This window comes from Sturnira hondurensis, unplaced genomic scaffold (genome assembly GCF_014824575.4).
Source record: "Sturnira hondurensis isolate 20B ecotype Veracruz unplaced genomic scaffold, ASM1482457v3 Scaffold0008948, whole genome shotgun sequence".
NCBI classification, from domain to species: Eukaryota; Metazoa; Chordata; class Mammalia; order Chiroptera; family Phyllostomidae; genus Sturnira; species Sturnira hondurensis.
Genome location: NW_028081579.1, coordinates 4,318,218 through 4,345,615, shown reverse-complemented (window position 1 = coordinate 4,345,615; position 27,398 = coordinate 4,318,218). Strand labels below are relative to the sequence as shown.

Sequence of the window (27,398 nt, the reverse complement as noted above, 5' to 3'; positions counted from 1 at the left end):
GAACACTCAACCAAACAACAGAATATACATATTTTTTCAAGTACATACAGAATACTTATTTATCAAGTTAAGACATTCTGGACTATGAAACTTCAATAAATTTAAATAATTCAAGTCATAAACACATGTTATATGACTATAACGAAATTAAATAAAAAATCAGTGACAAAGATATTTGAAACTAAAGAACACCATTGTAAATAACCCATGGAATAAAGAAGAAATCAAAAGAAAAGTTAGAATACATACTAGATCTAATTAAAAATAAAAACACAAAATACTGTTTGTGGAATTTATAATAGGGGAAATTTTGTATCATCAAATATGTGCCTATTACAGAAAGAAGAATGATTTTAAATTAATAAACTCAGTTTACATTTTATGAAACCAGAAAAAGAGCATATTAAGCTAAAACTAAAGAAGAGGTCTGTTGTTTGTTCAAAACCCCATGAGATTACATAAAAGGTAATTTTGAAGAACTAAAACAAAGCAGAAAAAAGGAGATTAAGTATCAAAGTAGAAAGCAATAACAAAAACAGAAAAAGAAAAGAAAATCGGTAAGCTACAAACTAATTCTTTTAGAAGATCAATAAAATGTGAAAGGCCTCTAGTCTGATCAGGAAAAGAAAAACTTATTATCAACACCAGAAATAAGAGGGGTGACATCACCAGAGATTCTACTGATGCAAAAAGGTGAGCATTATGAACAACTTTATACAGATAAATTTGACAACGTGCATGCAATGAGAAAATTCCTTTAAATACAAACTACCAATACTCATGCAAGAAGGAAGAAATAACCTGAATAGCCCCTCTGTCTATTTTAGTAGTTTTGAAACCTTCCCTCAGAAAAACTCCAGACTCATAAGGCTTTACACTGCTAAATTCTAACAAACATTTAAGGAAAAATAATACCAATTCTAAGTGAACACTTCCAGAGATTTTAAAAAGAACATTTATAATACTATGAAACTAACATTACCTGTTATCAAAACCAAACAAATTACAAGAAAAGTACAGACCAATATCCCTCATGGACATAAATAAATACATAAATCATAAACAAAGTTTTAGGATGTCAAATCTGACAATACAGCATAACCACTGAGTTTCAATCCCAGGACTGCAGAGTTGATTCAACATTTGAAAATCAATCACTATAATTCATCACATTAACAAATGAAAAAAGAAGAATCTGTTCATCTCAACAGAAGCAGAAAAGGATTTGAAAAATCCTTTCGGAAGCAGAAAACGGATTTGAAAAATCCATTCCTGATGAAACTCAACAACCTAATAGAATTAAGTTTTCAACATAATAAAAGTTATCTATAAAAACCTAGTTATCATATTATATGGTAAAAACTGACTGTTTAACCAAGATCAAAAACAAGACAAGAATGTCCACTCTCACATCTATTCTACACTGTAGTACAGGTTCTAGTGAGTTTGAAAAGGCAGCAAAAATAAAGGAAAGGAAAATTGGAAAGGGAAAAGCAAAACTGTCTATTCACAGAAAACAGTGTCTATGTAAAAAATCCAGTGGAATCTACAAAAAACTAACAGAACTAATGAATATAGCAAGTTTTTAAGATACAAAGCTAATATAAAAAATTAATTTTATTTTCTTACACCAGCAACAATCAGAAATGGATATAAAGATGTCATTGATAGCCCTGGCTGGTGTAGCTCAGTGGATTGAGCGCGGGCCTGCGAACCACATGATCGAGGTTCGATTCCCAGTCAGGGCACATGCCTGGGTTGCAGGCCAGTTCCCGGCAGGGGACTCACGAGAGGCAACCATACATTGATACTTTTCTCCTTCTCTCCTTCCCTTCCCCTCTAAAGATAAATAAATAAAATCTTTTAAAAAAATAAAAAAAAAGATGTCATTGATAGGAGCATTAAAAGTAGAAAATATGTAGGAATGAGTAAAAAAAGATGTGTAAGACCTATACATTAAAAACTACAAAACACTGCAAGAGAAATTAAAGAAGCCCTATATAAATGGACAAACCATACCTTGTTCATGAGTCAGACTGCAACACTGTTTTCAGCTTTTCCCTAATTGACCAAAAGATTCACCATAATCTCTATCAAAATACCAGCAGGAAAATTTATCTTATTTATTTTAGAAATTGACAAGCTGGGCCTGCGAACCACACGATGGGTTAGATTCCCAGTCAGGGCACATGCCTGGGTTGCAGGCCAGTTCCCAGCAGGGGACTCACAAGAGGCAACCATACATTGATATTTCTCTCCTTCTCTCCTCCCCTTCCCCTCTGAAGATAAATAAAAAAAATCTTAAAAAAAATAATAAAAAAGAAAAAAATTGACAAGCTAATCTTAAAACTTACATTGAAATGTAAAGAACTAGTATAACCCCCAACCCCCCCCACAAAACACTGAAAAGGCAGAACACAGTTGAAGGAACAATACTACCTGATTTCAAGATTTACTATCAAAATATAGAGCCACCTGTAGTAAATAAAAAAACACTGTGGGCCCTGGCTGGTGTGGCTCAATAGGTTGAATGCTAGCTTGTGAACCAAAAGATCACTGGTTCAATTCCCAGTCAGGGCACATGCCTGGGTTTCAGGCCAGGTCCCTATTTGGGGGCACTTGAGAGGCAACCGGTTAATGTCTCTCATATCAATGTTTCTCTTCCCTCTCTCTAAAAATAAATTAATTAATTTTAAAAAAAGACATTGTGATATTAGCACCAACACAGACAAATAGAGTACAGGAAAAAAATGAAGCATACAAAAATAGACCCATATATATGACAACTGAGTTTTTGGAAAAAATACAAAGGCAATTCAGTAGTCTTTTTTGACAAACGGTGCTGTAATGATTGGCTATCCATGTGCAAAAAATAAACTTTAATCCATATCTCATACCATGTTTATAAAGTAAACTGAAGATACATCATAGACCTTAATATAGATCCTAAAAATGTAAATCTGCTGGAAGAAATCATATAAGAAAATCTAGGCTCTGGCCAGATAGCTCAGTTGGTTAGAGTCCTGTCCAGATATGCCATGGTTGTTGGCATATACAGAAAACAACCAATGAAGGAAGATGTTAAGTGTAACAACAAATCTATGTCTCTCTCTCCTTCTAAAATCAAATTTTAAAAAAGGTTAAAAAAAGAAAGAAAATTAGATAAAAGATTTGAGCAGACACTTCATCAAAGAATTATACAATGGTAAATAAGGACACGAGAAGCAGCTCGATGTTATTAGATATTAAGGAAATACTAATCATAACCTGTACATACTTCTTACAGTGGTTGAAATTAAGAAGACTGGCAATACGAAGTGGTGTCAGTGCATCTGTGAATAAACTGGTACTCTCCTTACACTGCTGGTAAGAATGTACAATGGTAAAAAAAATGGCAGTTTCTTTAAAAAGTTAAACATGCAACTACATATGATCTAGCCATTCCACTCCTAGGTATTTATCTAAGAGCAAAGAAAGCATGTGTTTATACAAGTACACCTCACAGAAGCTTTATCTGTAATAGCTCAAAACTAAAAACCCACATGTCCATCAACAGGTGAATGGATAACTAAATTGTGGCATATCCATACAATGGAATGCTTACTATTCAGCAATAAAAACAATGTAGTAATCAATGGAGACTTCCGGCCAAAATGGAGGGATAGGTAGACACACTGTGCCTCCTCGCACAACCAAAAGAAGGACAACAACAAGTAAGAAACAAAAAAAATCAGTACCAACAGAAAATTGAACTGTATGGAAGTCTGACACCCAAGGTGTTAAAGTAGACATATTCATCCAGACTGGTAGGAGGGGTGGATTCAGGTGGCCCGACGCAGAGGGGTAAAGTGGTGGCTGGTGGACCCCAGGTGAGCAAGGTGGTAGCGGGCAGACCCAGCAAGACAGCGGATTGTGCAGGGGCACAGCGCACAAGGTGGGTGGAGAACCAGTGGTCCCACAGTGGCACACAGATAAGCCAGGCAAAACTAGGGAGCCAGACAAAATCGCACAACCCAGGGTTCCAGCCCGGGGAAATAAAGCCTCAAAACACTGATTGAAAACACCTGTGGGAATTGAGGGACCAGGAAAAGCTCCCAGCCTCACAAAAGAGTTCACTGGGGAGACCCACAGGGCCCTACAATGTTCACAAACCCAGCCACATGGGAATTAGCACCAGAAGGGCCCAATTTTCTTGTAGGAAGCAGGGTAAGTGACTAAAATACGGCAGAGAGCAGAGAAAGTGCCTTTGTTCCTCTCGGAACCCTCCCCCCCACACAGCGTCACAACACAGCCATGTGGGTTACCCCACCCTGGTGAACACCTGAGGCTCTGCCCCTCATAGGTAACAGGCCCATCAAGACAAAAAACATGGCCCGAATGAAAGAAAAAATCAAAGCTCCAGAAAAAACACTACTAAGTGAGGAAGAGGTAGCCAAGATGCACAGTTCAAAACACTGGTAATTGGGATGCTCACAGAATTGGTTGAATTTCATCGCAAATTAGATTAAAAAAATGAAGGCTACGCTAAGTGAAATAAAGAAAAATGTACAGGCAACCAATCGTGATGGGAAGAAAACAGGGACTCAAATCAATGGAGTGGACCAGAAGGAAGAATGAGATATCCAACCAGAAAAGAATGAAGAAACAAGAATTCAACAAAATGAGGAGAGGTTGAGGAACCTCCAGGACACCTCTAAACGTTCCAACATCCAAATTATAGGGGTACCAGAAGGAGAAGAGGAAGGGCAACAAGTAGAAGTTATTTTAACAAATAATAAACGAGAACGTTCCCAATCTGGCAAAGGAAACAGACTTCCAGGAAGTCCAGGAGGCTCAGGAGGCTCAGAGGCACAAAGAAATTGAACCCAAGGAGGAACACACCAAGACACATCACAGTTACATTACTCAACATGAAAGATAAGGAATCTTAAAAGCAGCAAGAGAAAAGGAGACAGTTACCTACAAAGTTTAGTTCCCATAAGGCTGTCAGCTGATTTCTCAAAAGAGACCTTACAGGCAAGACGGGGCTGGGAAGAAGTATTCCAAGTCATAAAAGGCAAGGACCTACGTCCAAGATTGCTCTATCCAGCAAAGCTTTCATTTAGAATGGAAAGGGAGATAAAGTGCTCCCCAGATAAGGTCAAGTTAAAGGAGTTCATCATCAATAAGCCCTTATAATATATATGAAATGTTAAAGGGATTTATCTGAGAAAAAGAAGATAAAAAACATGTACAGTAAAATGACAGCAAACTTACAATTATTAACAACTGCACCTAAAACAAAAACAAAAACAAAAACAAAAACAAACTAAGCAAACAACCAGAACAGGAGCAGAAACACAGAGATGGAGATCACATGGAGGGTTAGTAACAGGGGAGTGGGAGGGGGAGAGGGGGAACAGGTACAAGTAGCATAGATGGTAGGTAGAAAATAGACAGGGGGAGGGTAAGAAGTATGGGAAATGTAGAAGCTAAAGAACTTATAAATATGACACATGGACATGAACTAAAGAGAGGGAATGTGGGTGGGAGGGGGGTGCAGGGTGGAGGGGAGTGAAGGGGGAAATGGGACAACTGTAATAACATAATCAACAAAATATATTTTAAAAAGTAGTAGTGACATATTCCATAATACTTGAACAAAACAATACTATTTTTGAAATTTGAGAAATTGCAAAATAAGGCTGAATAAAAGAAAACAAACAAAAAATAGTGTACACTGTATTTGCCATGTATAATGATTACATATCATGGGTATAATAATGTGGTCTACAATGAGCACAAACACATGGGTGCACAATATACATGGGAGAGCATCATACACAGCAAAATATGGTAATGCTGTATACATAAAACTCTACAATATGCAAACCGTTCCAGAGTGACAGCAGATCAGTGACTGTCCAGGTAAGAGGAGGGTTGGTGCAAGTAGGAGTAGAAGTAAGGAATTCCAAAGGTGCAAAGGGCATTTTATGATGTTATAGATGTACTTGTTATCTTGATTGTTACAATGGCTTCACAAAGTGTGTATGTATGTGTGTATACACATATATATACAGTATGTGTGTATACTGTAGCACATATAAGCATGTACGTGTATATACACAAAACATTCAATTATATGCTTTAAATATATGCAATGTATTGTATGTCAATTATATCTTAATAAAGCAATTAGAATGATCAAATAATAATCAAAATATTTATTAGCTAAGTAAGAACTCCTCTTTTTCTTTTTAAATCAAGAACACTGAAATGTTGAGACTTTTGGTTAAGATGGTGGCACAGGCAGACACAGCTTGCCTCTTCACACAACCACATCAAAATTATGGCTAAAATATAAAACCACCATCACTCAGAACCATCAGAAAACAGTTGAATGGAAGTCTGACAACTACAGAGTTAAAGAAACCACATCCATTCATACCAGTAGAAGGGGCCAGATTCTGAACGAACTGGTCTCTCAACCATGTGTGGTAAATTAAAAGTTGACAGGGAAATCTTGGGAGCATGGACTCCAAGCCCCACACCAGGATTCCGAGTCCAGAGTTCCAGCGTCAGGAGGACAAGTCCCCACAACTTTTGGCTCCAAAAACCAGCAGGGATTGTGGCACTGAAAGAAAATGCTAGAGCCCCAAGTAGTTCCTCTTAAAGAACCCACACATAGACTCATCTACTCAGACTCACTCCCTCTTAGCTTCAGTGCTGGGTGACAGCTTGAAGGGCACCAATGGTATCCAGGGAGAAAATGAAGTATCTGGCATTAGGGTGAGCAGAGGCCACTGTCCCTTTTCTGAGCCTTTCACTCACAAAGCTAGAGCTGGCAGGCTGGTTCCATATCTGAAACTCCATCAACCTGGCTAGCACTGTTTGACCCACCTTGGAAATCCCCAGAGACTCTGCCCCACCCAACCTACAGACCCACCCAAGCTGCTTTTCCACAGGATGGCTCGTCTTGGCTCAGGCTGTACAACTTCCTAAATCCTATCAAACAAGCAACAGCTGGGTTCAGTGAGCCCCGGGACAGGCACTAACAGCAGCCAGCTTAGGTTCTCAGCTTGGCTTTGCCTGGGAATCTCCAAGACCAGCCCAAGTAGCAGCCTCCTCAGATTGCTAGTAGCTCAAGAAGGGTGGCTGTGGACAAAACACAGGTGGGGGCTGACCTTGGCCCATACTGCCTGGGAAGCCCCAGGGCCAACGTATCCAATTAAAAGCTACAGACCACGCTGGAGCACCATCACTCTGTCACTGCATAGCTGATCCTCACTGAGGGTAGAGGTTGGTGGTCAGTGGTCACAGCCAGTCCTTGCAGCTGACTCGCCTTTATAAATCCCTCCCATCTGCCAACAGTAACCAAGTCTCAACTACAAGAGAAGGGTGTACTCAGGGCCACATGAAGGGTGCACCTCCAGTACCCCACTTGGGTGATAGAGGAGGCTGTCACACTAGACCCTACAGGACACCTACTACATTAGGCCACACTACCAAGACATGGAGTCAAAGTAGCTCTAGCTAATATACAGAAACAAGCAGAGGGAGGCTGACAAAACAAGGAGGCAAAGAAACATGGCCCAAATGAAAGAACGGATCATCACTCCAGAAAAAGAGCTAAGTGAAATAGCGGTAAGTGAACTTTCAGAGGCAGAGTTCAAAACACTGGTTATGAGGATGCTCAAGGAACTTAGTGAGGACCTCAGCATCAAAAAAAAAAAAGATCCTGTCAGAAAAGAAGTTTTCACTAACTGAAATGAAGAACAACAGTAGAGTGAATGAAACTGAGAATCAAATCGATGATTTGGAACATAAGAAAGCAAAAAAACAACCAATCAGAACATCAAGAAGAAAAAAGAATCCAAAAAAAATGAAGGTAGCCCTGACCAGCCTGGCTCAGTTGGTTGAGCATCATCCAACAAAGCAAAGAGTCTGGTTCAGTTCCTGGACAGGGCACATGCTTGAGTTGCAGGCCTAGGGGCAATCTATTGATGTTTGTCTTACACACAGATACTTCTCTCCCCCTCTTCCTCTCTCTGTAAAAATAAATAAAATCTTAAAATAAAATTTTTAAAAATGAGGGTAGTATAAGCAGCCTCTGCCACTTCAAGTCCAACAGTCACACCATAGGGGTGCCAGAGATGAAGAGAAAGAGCAAGAAATTGAAAACTTATTAGAAAAAATGATGAAAGAAAATGTCCTTAATTTGGTGAAGGAAATAGACATGCAAGTCCAGGAGGTACAGAGAGTCCCAGCCAAGAGGACCACACCAAGACAGAGCATAATTAAAATGCCAAGGATTAAGGACAGAGAATCTTATAAGGAAGAGAAAAGCAGAGTTACCTACAAAGGAGTTCCCATAAGAGTCTCAGCTGATTTCTAAAAAAAACTTTGCAGGCAAGAAGGGACTGGCAAGAAGTATTCGAAATCATGAAGGGCAAGGACCTACATCCAAGATTGCTCTATCCAGCAAAGCTACAACTTAGAATGGAAGGGCAGGAAAAGTCCTTCCCAGAAAAGGTAAAGCTCAAGGAATTCATCATCACCAAGCGCCCTTGTTACATGAAATGTTAAAGGGACTTACTTTAAAAAAAAAGATAAAAACTATGAACGTTAAAATGGTAACAAACTCCCAACTACCAACAACTGAATCTAAAATCTAAAAACAAAAACAAACTAAACAAACCACCAGAACAGAAACAGAATCATAGATATGGGGATCATTTGGATAGTTACCAGCTGGGAGAGGGAAAGGAGAGAAAATGGGAAATGATGCAGGGACTAAGAAGCACTACTGGCAGGAACAAAATAAACTGGGGGAGGTTAAGAATAGTGTAGGAAAGGGAGAGGCACCCATGGATATGAACTAAGGGGTGAGGATTGCTGGAGGGAAGTGGGGTACAAAGCGGATGGGGGCAAAGGGGGAAAAAGCTGGGACAACTGTAACAGCATAATCAATAAACTATACTTAAAAAAACACTGAATTTTTACCTTGCTACAGATGAGTAAAATTAATGTAGTCAATATCCACCATATGCCAGGCATTGTATTAGCCACTTTACACATACAAACTTAATGTCATTATCTTAAAGCTGTTAGTTGCAAAAGGTGGAGAGATGGGGTAGTAAGAGAAAAACAAAACTTTAGAAACTAAACAATGCTTTAAAATTTTTTTTTTTACTTTTTCCGATCCTCGCCCGAGGATATGTTTATGGAGAGAGAGAGAGAGAGAAATGTTCTTAAGGATATTCTAGATGCTTACATATAGTATATGCTCTATTTTTTAAAAGCCCATAAATTACTGAAAAGCAGTATGTTTTTTATTTTATTTTTTAAAGATTTTATTTATTCATTTTTAGACAAGGAGAAGAGAGGGAGAGAAACATCAATGTGTAGTTGCCTCTTTCACGCTCCACACCAGGGAACAAGGCCTGCAACCCAGGCATGTGCCCTGACTGGGAATCCAACCAGTCCCTTTGGTTCCCAGGCCGGGGCTCAATCCATTGAGCCACAACAGCCAAGGTCTTTTTTTTTTAAAAAAGCTATTGTTTTGTTTTCAAACCAAGGAAACTAGGCCATACAAAATATGTGGCATGTGTAACCTCTTAATTTAGACCATGTCTCCCATATGGAAGAAACTTCTCCGCCAAAAAAGTATACATGAACCATTACTGCGCTCTATAATTAAAGAGCTATTGCTTAATTTAGGAAATGTCAACATCCACTGGAACGCAACTTTATAGCTCTGCCATTACTCAACCTACAGTTTATCCCAAGTAGGTGTCAAATTCCATTAAGCCCTCAATCTCAAACTTCCATTATCTGTGATACATCTACATTCACACATTCCTTCTCTGTATCACTCTCTTGGCCAAATCTTTTTTTTCAATGAGTTACCTCTCAAGTGCAATGAAGAACAGAAATAAAAAGCTCACAATCTTAACTATATTTAGATTTACATTTTCTTGAAAACTGGACTTTTTTCATATCACTAAACTGGATTTAATTGCTTTCTTACTACTCCACAGGAATAAATACAACATATTTGTGATAACAATTTCCTGTCATAAATGTAGGAAGAGTAAAAAACAAACTGGAGATTCGAAGTCTGGGCTCCAGTTTTGGCTCTGCCTCCTAGTACCAGGATGACATTCCCAGACTTCAGCTTTCTCAGTAAATAATGAAGGATAATATCTACCTGTAGGGTTACTGTGATTATTAATTATAATTTATGTGAAGTCATTCTGTAAAGCACCATACAAATGTTAGGTGTTACTGGTGATAGCCTGGTGGTATGAGTAAACAATACAGCAGAGAAACAGGTGCTCAAATAAGGGAATTATATCACTGAATAAACAATTTTCAAAACAATTCATTAGAAAGAGAGCTTGAGACAAACTCTAAAATAGGATTCAGACAGTTAGATTCAAAAATCCGTTTTGCCATTAACTCTGTATTAACACAAGCGAACTAACTTTCCTTTTCACCTAAAAAGATGCAAGTACTGGACCAGATATCCCATAAGTATTATTACAGCCTTTATCAGCCTACGAAATGACCCAGTATCCAAAAGATTCTAACTCCATATCCAAAACTTAGAGTGCTCTTTGGTTTGCTAGCAAAACAGAAGAATAGGGAAACAAACGGTAAGAAAGTTGTTAATTAAATAAAAGTAGAATTCTATGCAATTTTCTAGACGCAAAGGAAGCTGTAAACGACTTGATAGCTATCATTAATAATAGTTCTAAATGACAGTAGTGACGAACAAGGTGCATTAACAAAGGGCGGGGCTCTTTCCCACAAGTTTTTGGGAACCACCCACTTCCCAAAGAGGTGTAACTGCTTCCTCCTAGCACTTACTGGCCCAGAAACTTGAAAAATTAAGGTCTGTATTGTTCGAGAAAGAACTTTTTCCTTTTCACTTGGGTGGGGATGACGGCAGTCATCCATCAGACAACCTATAAACTCCATTATCCACAGGCACCAAGTCTCCCGCAAGTCTAAAAGATGTTTTTAGAGAAACACTAGTTTAAAAAAAAATGACTTCGGACGATTATCTCAAAATTAGGTAACCCCGTGTTAGTGCTGCCAAGTTTCCTCTTCCCCAAATTTACCGCCCTCCCGCGTCCCTGCAGAGGCGACGCCTCAACCTCTACCTCCGCACCGCGCCAGGACGCGGGGAAGAGTCCCCACGGGACCCCAGCGGAGGGAAGACCCGGCAGCTCAGGCCTCTGGGCGCCGCCACCCCTCGCTCCTCACCGATGACGATGCGCAGGTGCTTGAGGCGGGTCAGCGCGTCCTTCTTAGTGTCCAGCACCTTTTGGGTAGATTTCTTCACGTCCCCGTGCGGCTTCTTGGAGAACATCCTGCCGCTGCCGCCGTCACCAGCCCCCTCCCGGCCCTGTCCGGCGGCCGAAAGTGGAGGGAGTGGGTAGGGAGGAGGCTAGTGAGAGCCGCTCATTCACTCCCAAGCCTTGCGGGCCCCGGAGCAGCCGACTCCTCCCAGATCCTCGCCGGGGCCGCCACCTCCACACGGCTCGCGCCGCGGCTGCAAGGCACCTTCAGAGGCGGCTCCAATATGGCGGATCCCTTCTCCCAGCCCTGCATGGAGCAAGGGAGACCCGGGTAGATCGCCCGCCGCCACCGCCACCGCCCGCTTCCTGCGGCCGCCGCTCGCCGCCACTGGCCTGGGCTCCGGACTGTGTGCCGCGGGGGTGGGGCTCTCGGCGGCAGCAACACTACTTTCTCCCTGAGGCCCCCTTAAGGTTAAAGCCTCTTTAGCAGCTTAGACCCGGCATAAGCCAAAAGGCGAAGGAGTGTAGTGATAGTGATGGGATTTCACGACTCTGCCGTCAGTGGAGAATGGTCCCCATGGCAACCGCCTTCTGACGTCTGACGTCAAGTTTTCTTGACGTCATGCCAGCGTGAGATCATGCGTGGCATTATCCATCCCCCTTTGGTTTCTTGAGTAAACAGCCAAAGGAAGAGCCCAGGAAAATCAGAGAAGGTAATTAATTACTGCGTGCGTTATTTTGGCTAAGTGATTCCTAGCCAAACTCCCAGAGTGGTATCTTATACTTTTTGTTTATAACACTCCTTCATCGCCCTGGCTGGATACTGAGTTGTTTAGAGCACATTTCAATATTGCCAGGGTTGCAGGTTCTGACCCGGATCAGGGTATATACAATAATCAACCAATGAATGCATCAATAAGTGGGACAACAAACAAATAGTCATTTCCCTAATAAATAAATGTTTTAAGATTTTTAAATATCTTTCATCTCTGCTATTTACTCTATCATAATAACTTATGAAGATAGCTCCAAAACATCAAAGCATGTGTGCAACGTATTTTAAATGCCAGTTCTGAAGACATAATTTGAATTTCGTTTAAATGATTTTTGTTTTGCAAAGTGATGATTAACAACTTACTGCAGTTTGAAGATTTGTAGTGTTATAGTGCAGCCTCTGGATTAAAATTGGCTTGCACAAATAAATGAGTTCTCTTGAAAGCATGTTGTAACAGAAAAATTACAGAGAAAAGAAATGTGGAGTACTTTAAGGGTGAATTTCTTGATAGGTAAAGAGTTCACAAATCCAGGAGAAAATTAAGGCACAGGTAGAAAAGTTAGTAAAGAACATGGAAAAAATAACAAGTATATACTCATAACTAAAGTGTGTGAAAAATATTCACACTCATTAGTAACTTCAGGAATCAGATTAAAACAATATTTTTTCTTTTTCCCTTTTTCTCTCTTTTTTGAAACAATACTTTTAAAAACAATTTTAAAAGATTTTACTTATTTTTAGAGAGAAGGGAAGGAAAGGAGAAAGAGAGGGAGAGAAACATGTATGTGTGAGAGATACGTGATTGATCGCATCTCACACGCCCCCAACTAAGCCATCTCACACATGGCCCACAACTAAGGTATGTGCCCCTGCCAGCAATTGAACTAGTGATGGTGACCTTTCTGTTCCCGACCACTGTTCAATCCACTAAGCCATACCAGACAGAGCTAAAATAAATTTTAAACAGCTTTATTAAGGTGTACTTGATATGCAATAAACTGCACATTTTCAAAGTGTACAATTTGGTAAGTTAGACATTTGCACACAACCATAAAAACATCATCACAATCAAAATAGTGAACATTACTATCACCCCTCTGCCCCAAATTTGCCCCTGTCTTATCCCTTACATTCCCTCACCCCTGGTCCCCAAGCAACCACTGAACTTTCTGTCACTTAAGAGTTTTCATTTTCTAGAGTTTTGTATGAATGTAAGCATGCAGTATACTCGTTGGGGGGAGGAGTCTGGCTACTTTTGCTCAATACACGTAATTTATATTTAACAATAATGTTTTATCAGTCAAATTAGTAAAGATTGTTTTTAAGTTAGCCATCTTACTGATGTGAATATGAGTGGTGATCTTTATTCATTTATTTTTAGAGAGAGGGGAAGGGAAGGGGAAAGAGAGGGAGAGAAACATGTGGGAGACCCATCAGGTGTCTCTCATACACCCCCAACTGAGGACCTCACCTGCAACCCAGGCATGTGCCCTGACCAAGAATTAAACTTGTGACCTTCAAGTTTGCAGACCAGCACTCAATCCACTGAGCCACACCAGCCAGGGTTATTTTTTTATTTTTAAGATTTTATTTATTTGCTTTTAGAGAGGGGAAGCGGGGGAGAGAGGGAGAGAAACTTCAGTGTGTGAGAGCAACATTGGTTGCCTCTCACATGCCCCCAACTGGGGACCTGGCCGCAACCCAGGTATGTGCCCTGACTGGGAATCAAACCAGCGACCTTTCGGTTTGTAGGCTGGTACTCAATCCATTGAGCCACACCAGCCAGGGCATCCACTCCTTTTTAAGGAAATTTTGAGTTAAAAAGCAAAAATAAAAACACCCAATAGTCTTATCTTCTCTCAGTACTTTAATGAAGTTGAAGTGTTAAGAAATGGCATGCATAAATCAAGTAATTTCTTATGAGGGAGAAGGAGAATGGTTAGGTGTTACATGTATAACCATGTATGGATATACATGAGGTCTATCCAGAAAGTATCCAGCCATGTACTATGAAAAATAGAGACTTTATTGAAGAAGATACAAGATATAAGAAACATTACATAGGACAGTGATGCCTAAGTCCCCTTCAAAGGAGAAGCTTGGGACCTCACACAGTTCTTCCAATGCTGTCAACTGCCCCATCATATTTTCCTGAATCTCATCAACAGTCTGAAATCTCTCCTTTCTAAGGTGATTTTAGTGGTGGTAAAAGCCAGATGTCACAGGGCACCAGATCTGGGTTGTAGGAGTCACCTGGGCGATTTGATGTTTCACCATAAAACTCTGCAGGAGGCATGATGCATGAGCAGGTGAGTTGTGGGTGATGAAGCTGCCAATCACCAGTTGCCCATAGCTGCAGCCTTCTGAATCATGTGAATAGCCTTCATGGAGGAATGTTCAAGCTTAACACAAAATTTGATGCAGATTTGTTACTCTGCTCACTCAGTCATTTTGAATGCAGTGGCCACACAGTGCACATGCTCACTCAATAGCATCTACCAACCACACTGACCACTACAGTGCAGTTGTCATTATTCCCACATGTGCATTCCAGTCCCCTCTCCTTGGCTGCCAGGTTACATCAATGCCCTGCAAACTATTCTTGTTATATTAACAATGGCTGGACTTTTTCTTGACAGACCTCCTATTTGTTTAAGAATATGTATTAACAGTCAGGATATACTTAGCACTTCAGATCAAAGATGAAACCCATATTGAGGGGATAACTTCAGGGAAGCTACAAGCATGTTCTGATTTTATATCTTGCTTCCACTTCATAGTGATTATGACCTGCATCTCTAAGTCTGTTAAGATGTCACAGGTAAAGCAGACCTAGTCTCTTACTCCTAAAGAACACATATTTGAAGTGGAGATAGAAAAATAAAAGGTAATCATACCCAGATTTTCCTCTGGAAAGTCACCCCCCTCTTGGTCTTATTGGATCTTACCCCCCACTATTCCAGTTAGACTTCAGTGTTCTAGCACCCTGGGCAGAACAAGTGTGTTTGTGATATACACATAAGCAGGTTAGTTCAATAAAACTAACTTCTACAACTATTGAAAAAGAGAAACTTTTTTCCAAGTTGAAGACCTGGAACTTCTAGGAACCAACATGTGAAAATAATTGCTGGGGATAAAGCTAACACTCCAAGAACAGAGGGGATACTTAGACAGGGATAGAGTGAGTCTTGATAACATTGGGCATTTGAATCCAGCTTGCTTAAGTACCATGATATTTTCCATTTGACAGGCCAGTAAAGTTCTTATTTTGCCCAAGCTGGTTTCAGTCCCTCGCAATAGGAAAAATCCTGACTTACACATTTTAATGATATTCTCCTGGGCTGAACAGAGATTACAAGTTTGTTTTAATTGCGTGTAGTCCTGACCTGTGTGGCTCCATTGGTTGGGTGTCCTCCCCCAAAGCAGAAGGTCTCTGGTGTCATTCCCAGTGTGGGTGCACGCCTAGGTTATATGTTTGGCTCCTATCCAGGCACGGACAAGAAACATCCATGTTTCTCTCCCTCTTTTTCTCCTTCCCTTCCCCTCTCTCTAAAAATAAATAATAGAATATATTTTTAAAAATTGCTTGTAAACAGCCCTGGCTGGTGCAGCTCAGTGGATTGAGCACGGGCCTGTGAACCAAAGGATCTCAGTTCGATTCCCAGTTAGGGCACATGCCTGGGTTGCAGGCCAGTTCCCAGCAGGGGATGCACGAGAGGCAACCATACATTGATGTTTCTCTCCCTCTCTCCTTCCTTCCCCTCTAAAGATAAATAAATAAAATCTTTAAAACATTGCTTGTAAACAATATTGCAGCCCTCTTCTAAAGTCCTCCAGTAGTGCTTTCTTTTGTTCTATCATGACTTTCACCACACTCTGTTGTAGTCAGTCATTCTATGTTTTGTCTCCCTTATATCGGACTGTAATCTCTCCTCAAGATAAGCTTTTGGTTTTTATTTTTCTATGTTCCACAATCCAAGGCTCCAAGAGTTGTTTTTCTCTTTCCCTCCTTCCCTCTCTCTTTCTGTCTTCCTCTCTGCTCCTCTCTCTGCTTTCCCCAATGATACCTGGCATGTGGTAGGCATTTTCACAGAAAGAATGAGTGAACACTAGGCACTCAACAAATGCTTACTGAACTTATGCAAATACAACAAAGTTTCTGTTTTTGCTGTCCGTTCAGGAACAGTAGCCTACTTGGAGGAGACACCAAAACATCAGAGAGAGTGGTGGAAGGAGGACAAAGACAGAACAATGCTTAAAAGGAGCAGGCCAAAATGTAAGCAAAGCCAATTCTTTATTTCCAGGCTTTGATTCATTGGGAAATGTGTTCTATGCTTTCCTTAAGGTTCGAGGTAGAATTTTTTTTAATCTTTTATGTTTATTTATTTAAACAGTGCGGGTTAAACTGCTTTTCCTGGTCTTAAAATATCAGAGCATTGTATATGGTGAGATAAGAATAAGGATACAAAGGTAGGAGAAAAGGAAAAGAAAAAGAATATTAGTCTTTATTAAACATTTCCATATTTAATAAAGTGAGCATAAGCTGTGATCACCTGAGATTCAAACAGAAAGATATACTTGGAGGATAAAGTTGGGGGCAATTTATAGTGTCCTAACTATTACTAAGAATTATTTCCGTATACTAGTTATGTGTTTTTTATATATTTTTTTCTTTTTGCTATATTATATCCCATGGTTTGTTTGGGTTTTTTGCTGCAAACTACTTGACAACAAAAAGACTTTTAAGCAGAACTATATATCTTTTCTACAGAATTAATCTTGGTTTCCTTTTTATTGCTTGTATTTTTTATCCTTTTTCCCCTATTTGCACCCCATGTAAACATTGATGAGTTGTCAGTCTTTCCTCTGCAAAGAAAAATTCGATATCCTATTACATTGATGGAGTCATCCAAAGAATCTGCAATAGCTGAAAAATATCAGTGAAATTCTGCATAATATAAATTATAATTGTTCCTAGAAACTTTTCTCCATGAAGTCATTTCATTGAGAGTGAACCTGCTTGGCCTTGGCTGGTGTGGCTCAGTGGACTGAGTGCCAGACTTCAAACAAAATGTTGCCAGTTCGATTCCCAGTCAGGGCTCATGCCTGGGTTATGGTTGAGGTCCCCAGTGGGGGGTGCTCTAGAGGCAACCGCACAGTGATGTTTCTCTCCCTCTCTTTCTCCCTCCCTTCCCCTCTGTCTAAAAATAAATAAATAAAATATTTTTAAAAACAGAGATTGAGCCTGCTTGTTTGCAGAACTGTGTTCCTCCTCAGCTCTTACCCAGAGCACTAGCCCTTTCCAAAATACAATGAAATATTTGATCAGCATAGAAAATTTTAAAAATTTAGCAAGCAAGAGAGGTGTAATATTTTTGCCAAAATTACATTTAAAAACAATGCTTAATTGTAGTTTGTTTCATTGACAATCTTATTATTATTTTGTAAACAAAAATTTATGCAGTTACTACATGCATGGCTTGTATGTTTGAATCATCAAAGTTACAGGGCTTGTTTTGGATTTGGGTTCTAATTCCTTACAGTGTCAGTTCTTTCATTAATAAAATCAGGATGGGGTCTGCCCCTCATAGTTTTGTGAAGTTTAGGAATTAATATTGTGTTTTCAATCATGATCTTTAGAATTAAATCTGAATTAAACATTCCATTTCAGGACTTACTTGCCTTGGGGTCCCTGGCATATAGTTTAATCTCCTTGATCCTTGTTTTTCTCACATGTAAACTACATCAGTACTTGTTATAATTAGGTGAGAAATGCTATTGAAAGTTAATTCTATAATGGCTGACACATAACGTTCCTTTCCTTTCCTTCATAGACTTTTAATAGAGGAATTCATTTAATTGTTTAAAGATTTACTTTCTCACTAGACTCTAAACTCCCTGCAGATAGAGACCATATAGTTTTTGTTTAAAACTGTATTCTAGTCTCCTTGAAAATTTCCCTTTACAAAATGCCCTCAATAAATATTTGTTGGATGGAAGAAGGAATGTCAATGTGCCTCCCTTGATCTTGCATGGGCATCAGTAAATCTTTGATGAATGAATGAAGTAATTTTGGAATATATAAAAATGTAACATGCCATTAATATTAATTATGTGGCTGGCATAACTGAGCAAAAAAGGTAGTACCATTGCAAACCAAATTGGCATAAATATAATTTATATATAACATGCCAAACTCACTTCCTGATTTCCTCTTCCCAATGGCTTAAATACTAAAATTCTCTGAAAGTATAAGCTCTCTCCACTAGAGACATAATTATAGTGAAAAAAGCCCAGAAAATTATCTTTAAAATATTGCTTGTGAAAACTCCGAAACTCAAACTCAAACTTATGTTTAAATCATGAACATTCCAGGAAAAATAGGTCATCATCAATATCCCAGATGTGAAGTTGTTATATTACTATTTTTTATAAAGTCAGGTTTATTCAAATTTAAGAGATTTTTTTAAAGCTCCTAGTGTAACCAGAAAAGACACCGGTGTTCGTGCTGCCTGTCACTACCAAACCCAAGAAGCAATGACAGCAAATGAATCTTTAGGGGTACTTTATTCAAATGGCTGGTGATCTGAGAAGATGTTGGGTTCACACCCTAACAGACCATCTTGCCTTCTCTTTCTAGGCCATATTTTTTATACCAGGGAATAAACAAAGTGCTGTGAGGACTTTGAGATTCAGGAAGGCTTAGGTGATAGACGCTGCAATGTTCCCATCTTGGGCAGTAAGCTGTTCCCAGGGGCAGTGGTCATCTGTCTCTCCCTGGAACACAAAGGTCCAGATGCCTCTAACTTGTCCCCAGGTGGTAATCTCTAGCTGTGCCCCAGGAGGTCGGCTGTTTTCCCAGGATCCAGGACAGGCCTTATCTGTAGTTTCTGAAACAAAAGCTTTATCATACATATTACTTGCCAGACTTATAGCTTTTTACCTTAAGCTAAAATTTTCCAAGTCTTCAGTCCCCTATCAATACATTGTTTTTATAGATTTCATTTTTGTAGATCAGGTATAGGTTCACAGTGAAATTGAGAGGAAGGTACAGAGATTTTTTATATATTCCCTGCCTCTACACATGCACAGCTTCCTCAAGTATCAACATCTCCCACGAGAGAGGGGTACATTGTTATACCTGATGAACCTATATTAACGTATAATTGTCACCAAGGACTATGGTTTACAGAGTTCATTTCTGGTGGTATACATTTTATAGATTTGGACAAATGTATGTATGCCCATTATTATGGTATCATACAGAGTATTTTCACTGCCCTAAAAATCCTCCATGATTCACCTAGTCAACCTTCCCCCTAATCCCTGAAAACCACGGATCTTTTCACTTAATAGACTTTTTAAAAACAATAAACTTTTCTCTTTTACTTTTTCCTTTTTTTAATATTTGATACTTTTATTGCTTTCTTTTTAAATATATTTTATTGATTATGCTATTACAGTTGTCCCATTTTCCCACTTCAGCCACCTCCTGCCCTGCATACCCCCTCCCACCCACATTCCCCCCCTTTAGTTCATGTCCATGTGTCATGCATATATGTTCTTTGGCTTCTACATTTCCCATACTATTCTTACCCTCTTCCTTTCTATTTTCTACCTACCATCTATGCTACTTATTTTCTGTACCTTTTCCCCCCTCTCCCCCTCCTCTATTGATAACCCTCCATGTGATCTCCTTTTCTGAGGTTCTGTTCCTGTTCTAGTTGTTTGCTTAGTTTGCTTTTGTTTTTGTTTTTTAGGTTCAGTTGTTGATAGTTGTGAGTTTGTTGTCATTTTACTGTTTATAGTTTTGATCATCTTTTTGTAGATTAGTCCTTTTAACATTTCATATAATAAAGGCTTGGTGATGATGAACTTTAACTTGACATTATCTGAGAAGCACTTTATCTGTCCTTCCATTGTAAATGATAGCTTTGCTGGGTAGAGTAATCTTGGATGTAGGTCCTAGCCTTTCATGACTTGGAATCCTTCTTTCCAGCCCCTTCTTGCCTGTAAGGTCTCTTTTGAGAAATCAGCTGATAGTCTGATGGGAACTGCTTTGTAGGCAACTGCCTCCTTATCTCTTGCTGCTTCTAGGATTCTCTCCTTCATTTTAATATTGGTTAATGTAATTCTTATGTGCCTTGGTGTGTTCTTCCTTGGGTCCAACTTCTTTGGGACTCTCTGAGCCTCCTGGACTTCCTGGAAATCTATTTCCTTTGTCAGGTTGGGGAAGTTCTCCTTTATTATTTGTTGAAATAAGTTTTCCACTTGTTGCCCTTCCTCTTCTCCTTCTGGCACCCCTATAATTTAGATGTTGGAATGTTTAAAGAAGTCCTAGATGTTCTTAAGCCTCTCCTCATTTTTTTGAATTCTTGTTTCTTCATTCTTTTCTGGTTGGATGTTTCTTTCTTTCTTCGGGTCCACTCCATTGATTTGAGTCCCAGTTTCCTTCCCATCACTGTTGGTTCCCTATACATTTTCCTTTACTTCACTTAGCGTAGCCTTCATTTTTTCATCTAATTTGTGGTCAAATTCAACCAATTCTGTGAGCATCCTGATTACCAGTGTTTTGAACTGTGCATCTGATAGATTGGCTACCTCTTGGTCACTTAGTTGTATTTTTTTCTGTAGCTTTGATCTGTTCTTTCATTTGGGCCATTTTTCTTGCCTTGACATGCCTGTTACCTATGAGGGGCGGAGCCTCAGGTGTTCACCGGGGCAGGGTAATCCACGAGGCTGTGTGGTGACGCTGAATGTGGGGGAGTGGTGTGAGAGGGATCAATGGCACTTGTTCTGCTGACTGCCAGATTTCAGTCACTTCCCCTGCTTTCCACAAACAAATCGGGCCCTTCTGGTGCTGATTCCCATATGGCTGGGTTTGTGAACATTCTAGGACCCTGTGGATCTTTCCAACAAACTTTCCTGTGAAGCTGGGAGTTTCTCCCACTGCCTCAACCCCCACAGGTGCTTTCAATCAGTGGTTTGAGGCTTTATTTCCTCAAGCTGTGACCCTGGGTTTTGAAGTCTGACCTGCTCCCCAGTTGTTTCTCCCAGTTTATCTGCTTGGGAATGTGGAACTGCCCAGTTTGCAATCGCTGCCTCGCTGGTCTACCCACTGCTACCTTGCTGGCCAGCTGCAGCCTTGCATGCCCCGCTCCACAATCTACTGCCTCACTGGGTTCACCAGCCACAGCCTTGCCACAAGTCCTCTTTGCCTGGCTGCCTATCTCTGCCCCTTATACCAGTCTGGATGAATGTTTCTCCTTAAACTTCTTGGTTGTCAGACTTCCACACAGTTCAATTTTCTGTCAATTCTGGTTGTTTTTTTGTTTTTAAATTGCTGCTTTTCTTTTGGGTGTGCGAGGAGGCACAGTGTGTCTACCTATGCCTCTATCTTGGTATGAAGTCTCCTAAATAGACTTATTTTTTTAAGCAATTTTAAATTTACAGGAAAATTGAGCCAATAATGTGGAGAGTTCCCATATGCCCAATTCTTATACACTTTCCCATAATATTAACATCTTATGTTAGTATGGTATATTTATTATAATTAATGAACCAATAATAGTATGTTATTACTAACTAGCTTCATAGTTTACTCAGATTTCCTCATTTTTTATTTTGTTTCTCTTCCATGATCCTAACCAAGAGATATTATTACATTCAGTTATCATTTCTCCTTAGCCTCCTTTTGGCTATGATAATTTTTCTTATTTTCCTTATTTTGATGAGCTTGAGAGTACCGGTCAGGTTTATTGAAGGATGCTCCTTTGTTGAAATTTGTCTGATGTTTTTCTCATGATCAGGCTAAAGTTGCAGGTTTGGAAGAGGAAGGTCACAGAAGTGCCATTGATGTTGAACTTGATCACCTGACTGAAGTATTGTTTGTCAGATTTCTCCAGTGTAAAGTTTTGTGTGGTTGGTTTTGTTTGTTTCTTCTTTGCCTTTTTCATACCATATTCTTTGGGTGAAATCACTGGTGAAGCCATTATGTCTTAGTTTTCCATTTTATTATAAAATCTTATACACTTACTTTTATTATTTTAAAGACTATATCTGTTTTAGCTTCATTACTTGTGAATGGTAAGTTTGCAATTCCAGCTGTGTTGCAGTGGTAAGAATAGGAGCAGAATGCTTATCAAGTGAATCTTAACAAAATACAAATGGCAGGATCTGAGTTAATGTTTAGAAAACTAAGTCCTTTTAATGACGAAGAAATAGACAGCAGTTATATCTCAAAGCCTTTGTTTGGTTTCAGGATTAAAATTATTGAGGACCCCAAAGAACTTTTGGTAATCTATTACATTATTAACAATTAAAGTTGAGGAAACTACAAAATTCTAATGAAAAATATCAAAGATATAAATAAATGGTGGAAGATTTGTGTTAATGGAATGGAGCATTTCATTTTTTCAAGATTTCAGTTCTTCCCAAATTGACTTTTATAGACTCAAAACAATACGAGTCAAAATTGGTGTTTTGCAAATATCAACACACTGATTCTAAAGTGTATATGGAAAGGCAAAAGACCCAGGATAGCCAACACAACACTGAAAAAGAACAAAACTTCCTGATTTAAAAACTTTGTCTACAACTATAGTAATCAAGACAGTATGGACGAGTCAGTAAAAAATAATATTTGTATGGTCTAGTTTTGTTTCACTTGAATCCACTCACAATGTTCATAGTCCTAAAAACTTTACATAAGTGACAGGCCCCTGAACCTGCATATTTTTCCTCTTATTTTCATCATACAGTGTTTTAAAAGTGCTCATAGTACCTACCAGTTCTTATTCATCTGGTCTGTCACATTATTTTATAATGTGATGGACAAATGTGGTCTTCAGAAAAAATTTAAGATCATGAAATTGCTGGAAACTATATTTTTGTAATTGTATATTTTCCTTTCCTATACCATTAGTTTATAACAAAATATTATTTTATTTAAAAACAGTTGTTGACCTGGCTGGTGTGGCTTAGTGGATTGAGCCCCAGTCTGTGAACCAAAAGGTCTCTGGTTCAATTCCCTGTCAGGACACATGCCTGGGTTGTGGGCCAGGTCTCCAGTTGGGGGTGTGTGAGAGGCAACCAACTGATGTTTCCCTTGTACAGCAATGTTTCTCTCCCTCTCTTTCTCTTTCCCTCTCTCTCTGAAAATAAGTAAATGAAGTCTTTAAAAAATGAAAGATAAAAAAATACTTGTTTTTGCAATTACATTATTCTCTCCCAGTGAATTATAAACTCCTTGAGCCCAAAGAAAAAATTGCTAATTTGGATTTAATTAAAATTACAATTTCCACTCTGTGAAAGATACTGCTAAGGGAATTACAATACAAGCCACTGACTGGGAAAAAATCTTTGCAAAACACATATCTGAAAAAGGATTTGTTTTAAATATACAAAGAACTCTTAAAACTTAACAATAGGAAAACAGGTGACTCAGTTTTTTAAAAAGGGCAGAAGAGTGAACAGATACCTCACCAAACAAAATATACAGATGACAAATAAGCATATGAAAATATCCTCAACATAATAAAGACAATATAAAATAGAAATATAAAATAGAAATATAAAATAAAATATTAAAAAGTAAAAGTAATAAAAATAAAAATAAATGAAAAGATTCTCAGTATCATTTGTCATTATGTAATCACAAATTGAAATAACAATGAGCTACTATAGCACGTACATTAGAATGATTAAAATTCAAAACACTGGCAGCACCAAATGCTGGTGGGAATACAGAGCACAGGAACTCTTTTTTTTTAAAGAAAATTCTTTTTAATTTTATTGATTTTAGAGAGAGAGAGGAAGGGAAGGGGGGAGAGAGAGAGAAACAACAACCCGCTGCTCCAGTCGTCTGTGCATCCGTTGGTCATCTCCTGCATGTGCCCTGCTGAACCCACAACCTTGACACATCAGGATGGCACGCGGACAACCATCTGAACTCCCCACCCAGGGCATTGTTGATGAAAGTATAAAATGGTACAGCCCACTTTGGAAGACAGTTTGGCAATTTCTTATAAAATTAAGTATAGTCTTACCATATGATTCAACAATTGTTCTTCATGATATTTACCCAAATGGTTTGAAAATATGCCCTCACATAAAATCTGCACACAAATGTGTATAATTATTTATTCATAAGTCCCAAAACTGGAAGACTCAAGAAATCTTTCAATAAGTAAATGAATAAACAAACTGTGGCACATCCATACAATAGAATATTATTCAGCAATAAAAAGAAATCAAGCCATGAAAACAGAGGGACAAATCTTAAATGCATGTCACTAAATGACAGAAGCCGGTCTGAGAAAAGCTACATACTATATGATTTTAATTATATGACATCCTGAAAAAGAAATCAGTGTTTGACAGGGGCTTGGCGGGAGGAAGAGAAGATTGGGAAGGTCAAGCACAGAGGATTTTTAGGATGCTAAAAATACTCTATATAATACTGTAACTGTGGATATTTGACTGCATTTTTAAGTACTCATAGAACTTTATAGCACACAGAGTGAACCTTAATATAAGCAAATAAAATAAATCACTTAAGATGTCAGAGGAACCCAGATTGGAATATAGGCTATGACAAAATAATCTAACTGTATTACAATGTTTGAAACAGCTTCACTGAAGAAGGTTGGGTGGGAGGGGAAGGTAATCATTTGGAAATGAGTGGAATCTGTAAAACTAAAGGACAAAGGATATGTACAGAAACATTGTACTCTTGTTGCTATAGTTGTTTCCCATGGAGGGATGGATTAACAACTGATACTGCTGTACATGTATACTGGAATGAAATAATTAAGTAAATGGAAGGAAGATGCTGGGACCCATGGCAAATGAAAGAGCACCTAGTGGTTACAGCTGAACCAATATGAACAACAAAATAAATACTTATTAGATTATAACTCAAAATGTGACATAAATATTCATGAGTCTATATTTATATAGGTAAATGACTGTATAAATAAATAAATGGGGGAGAAAAGACCAATCTCCTGGGCAAAAAGAGTTCCAAAAAATTTATGTAGGTACCCATAGAAATGGAAATAATTCTCTACTTCTTAGGCATTGTCTGCATATAATGAATTTCTTCCGAAGAGTACACTATGGAAGGGACTGGGGAGTAACTTTACAGGGGAGAAATAAACACTCTCTTAGCTGGGTGATAAAGGTCAACATCGGTAGTGATAAGCCAAGTTGATAGCGTGTGCCCTTGTTGTAATGGGATGAAAGTGACAGTTTACTTCTGTGGTCTTTCTACCCAAAACCTATAACCTCAATCTAATCATGAGAAACATGTTAGGCAAATCCTAATTAGACCAGTACGCCTCAAAACTACCCAACTCACCAAAATCAAGGAACATCGGAGAGACTATCACAATAAGGAAGAACCTAAAATAAATTGGTAACTAAGTGTAATAGGTCATTCTGAAACATATAAAGTACATTAGGTAAAAACTAAGGAAATTTGATAAACTATGTACTTTAGTTAATGATAATGTACCAGTAATTGTAACAAATCTGCCATACTATTTATAAGTAATGAAAACTAGGTACAGGGCATATGGGAACTCTGTACTATTAGCTCAGTTTTTTTCTGTAAATTTAAAACTTCTAGAAAACAAAGTCTCTTAAAAAAAACCCTGAGATATTTCAAAATTATTTAATATATTTAAAAATGACAATGAGCCCTGGCCAATGGGCATCAGTTGTTGGGAGTGTCATCCCATAAACCGAAAAGGCGCAGGTTAGATTCCGGGTCAGGGCACAAGCCTAGGTGGTGGGTTCATCCACCTAGGACATGTATACCAGGGAGCAGAGCAGTGTTTCTTTCCCTTTCTTTCTCTCTCCCTCCCTTTCTCTCTAAAATCAATAGGCATGTCATCGGATGAGAATTAAATAAATAAAAAAGCTAAAATATCCATTTAAGAAAAATATTTTATTTATTTATTTATTTATTTATTTATTTATTTATAGAGACAGGGCAAGGGAGGGAGAAAGAGGGAGAGAGGCATCAATGTGTGGTTGCCTCTCATGCACCCCAACAGGGGACCTGGTCCACAACCCAGGCATGTGCCCTGACTGGGTATTGAACCAGAAACCCTTTGGTTTGTAGGCCAGCACTCAATCCACTGAGTCATATCAGCCAGGGCTAAAATATCTATTCTTCAAAAGATTTCATTTACTTATTTTTAGAGAGAGAAGAAGGGAGGGAGAAAGAGAAGCATCAACATGAGAGAGAAACATAGATCAGTTGCTTGTCGTACACGCTTTGACGGGAGGGAACCAAAGCACGTGCCCTGACTAGGAATCAACCTGAGAGTTGAACTGGTGCCCTTTCGCTTTGCAGTACAGTGCCCAACCAGCTGAGCCACACCAGTCAGGGCAAAATACCTATTTTTTTTTAAAAACAAAAAATATTTAATGAGGAAATTGTCAGCTTTTTGTTTTTTTAATCTCTTCAGTGTTTGATGTAATAGAAAGCTAAAATCTTATGATGCAATATTTTTATTTTTTCACATAGTTAAAGCATATGAAAAAAGTCTGGACTCATAAAGATATGTAATTGGAAAAGGGGAATATGTTAATAGCTTTTTCTTCTAATTATGGACACTACACTGAAACTAAAGTAAATGGTAGTTTCTTGAAGATTAGTTGCAATGTGGAATATGAAACTATATCAGTAAACTTTTTGTATTCTTCACATCAAAATCTTGCACTTTACTTGGCTCTTTTACCCAAGCACCATTTTGTAACATTATCAATTTGCCATTTGGAAAATAATTGTTCAGTAAGTTATACAGATATTACAAGTGTTAATACATTTTGTTAAACAACGTAAATATTTTTCAAATCACATACACTAGAAAATCCTTTAAGTATTAGAAAGTTGTCCTGCTCATTGTGCTGGATAAAAGTTTTCCAAATTCCTAATTTTAACTTGGACGTTTGAATTTTATCCTTGGTAACAAATGTTGTCAATTGTTTTGCTAAAAGTGACAGGCTCCCTTTGTCCATTTGATTTTTTGTGAAAATATTTGCCAGATTTCTTGGTCTGAATGTCCTTTGTCAGTTGTTTCAAGCAAAAATGCCATTCCTTGAATCAAGTTGCTAGATTAGCTCACAACTCAATTTCACAAGTGTTTTTTCCTTAAGATCACTATTCTACTTCTGTATGTTTTATGCTACTTCCTATTTTGCCACAGAAAATATTAAAGAGATGTATACTCAGTGCTTGGGATTTCATTAAAAAGTAATTTTTAGTGATTCATTGAGGACATTCATAAACGAAACTGGCAGTGAGGAACACAATGGACATTAGTGCA

The 27,398-nt window shown here is 38.6% G+C and overlaps 1 protein-coding gene across 13 annotated transcripts in view; it reads right to left on the bottom strand.

Annotated features, from left to right (window-relative positions):
* Positions 1–11,807, bottom strand: part of RALGAPA1 (Ral GTPase activating protein catalytic subunit alpha 1) — a 265,494-nt gene extending 253,687 nt beyond the window's left edge. For 7 of the 13 annotated variants that reach the window (XM_037056451.1, XM_037056444.1, XM_037056450.1 and 4 more), the window contains exon 1: positions 11,251–11,356. In XM_037056451.1, coding sequence (XP_036912346.1) covers positions 11,251–11,356 — 106 coding nt within the window. Of the gene's footprint in view, positions 1–11,250 lie in introns of all 13 variants that reach the window. The other 6 variants (XM_037056449.1, XM_037056448.1, XM_037056442.1 and 3 more) reach the window with 1 other exon arrangement.
* Between the last annotated feature and the right edge of the window lie 15,591 nt (positions 11,808–27,398).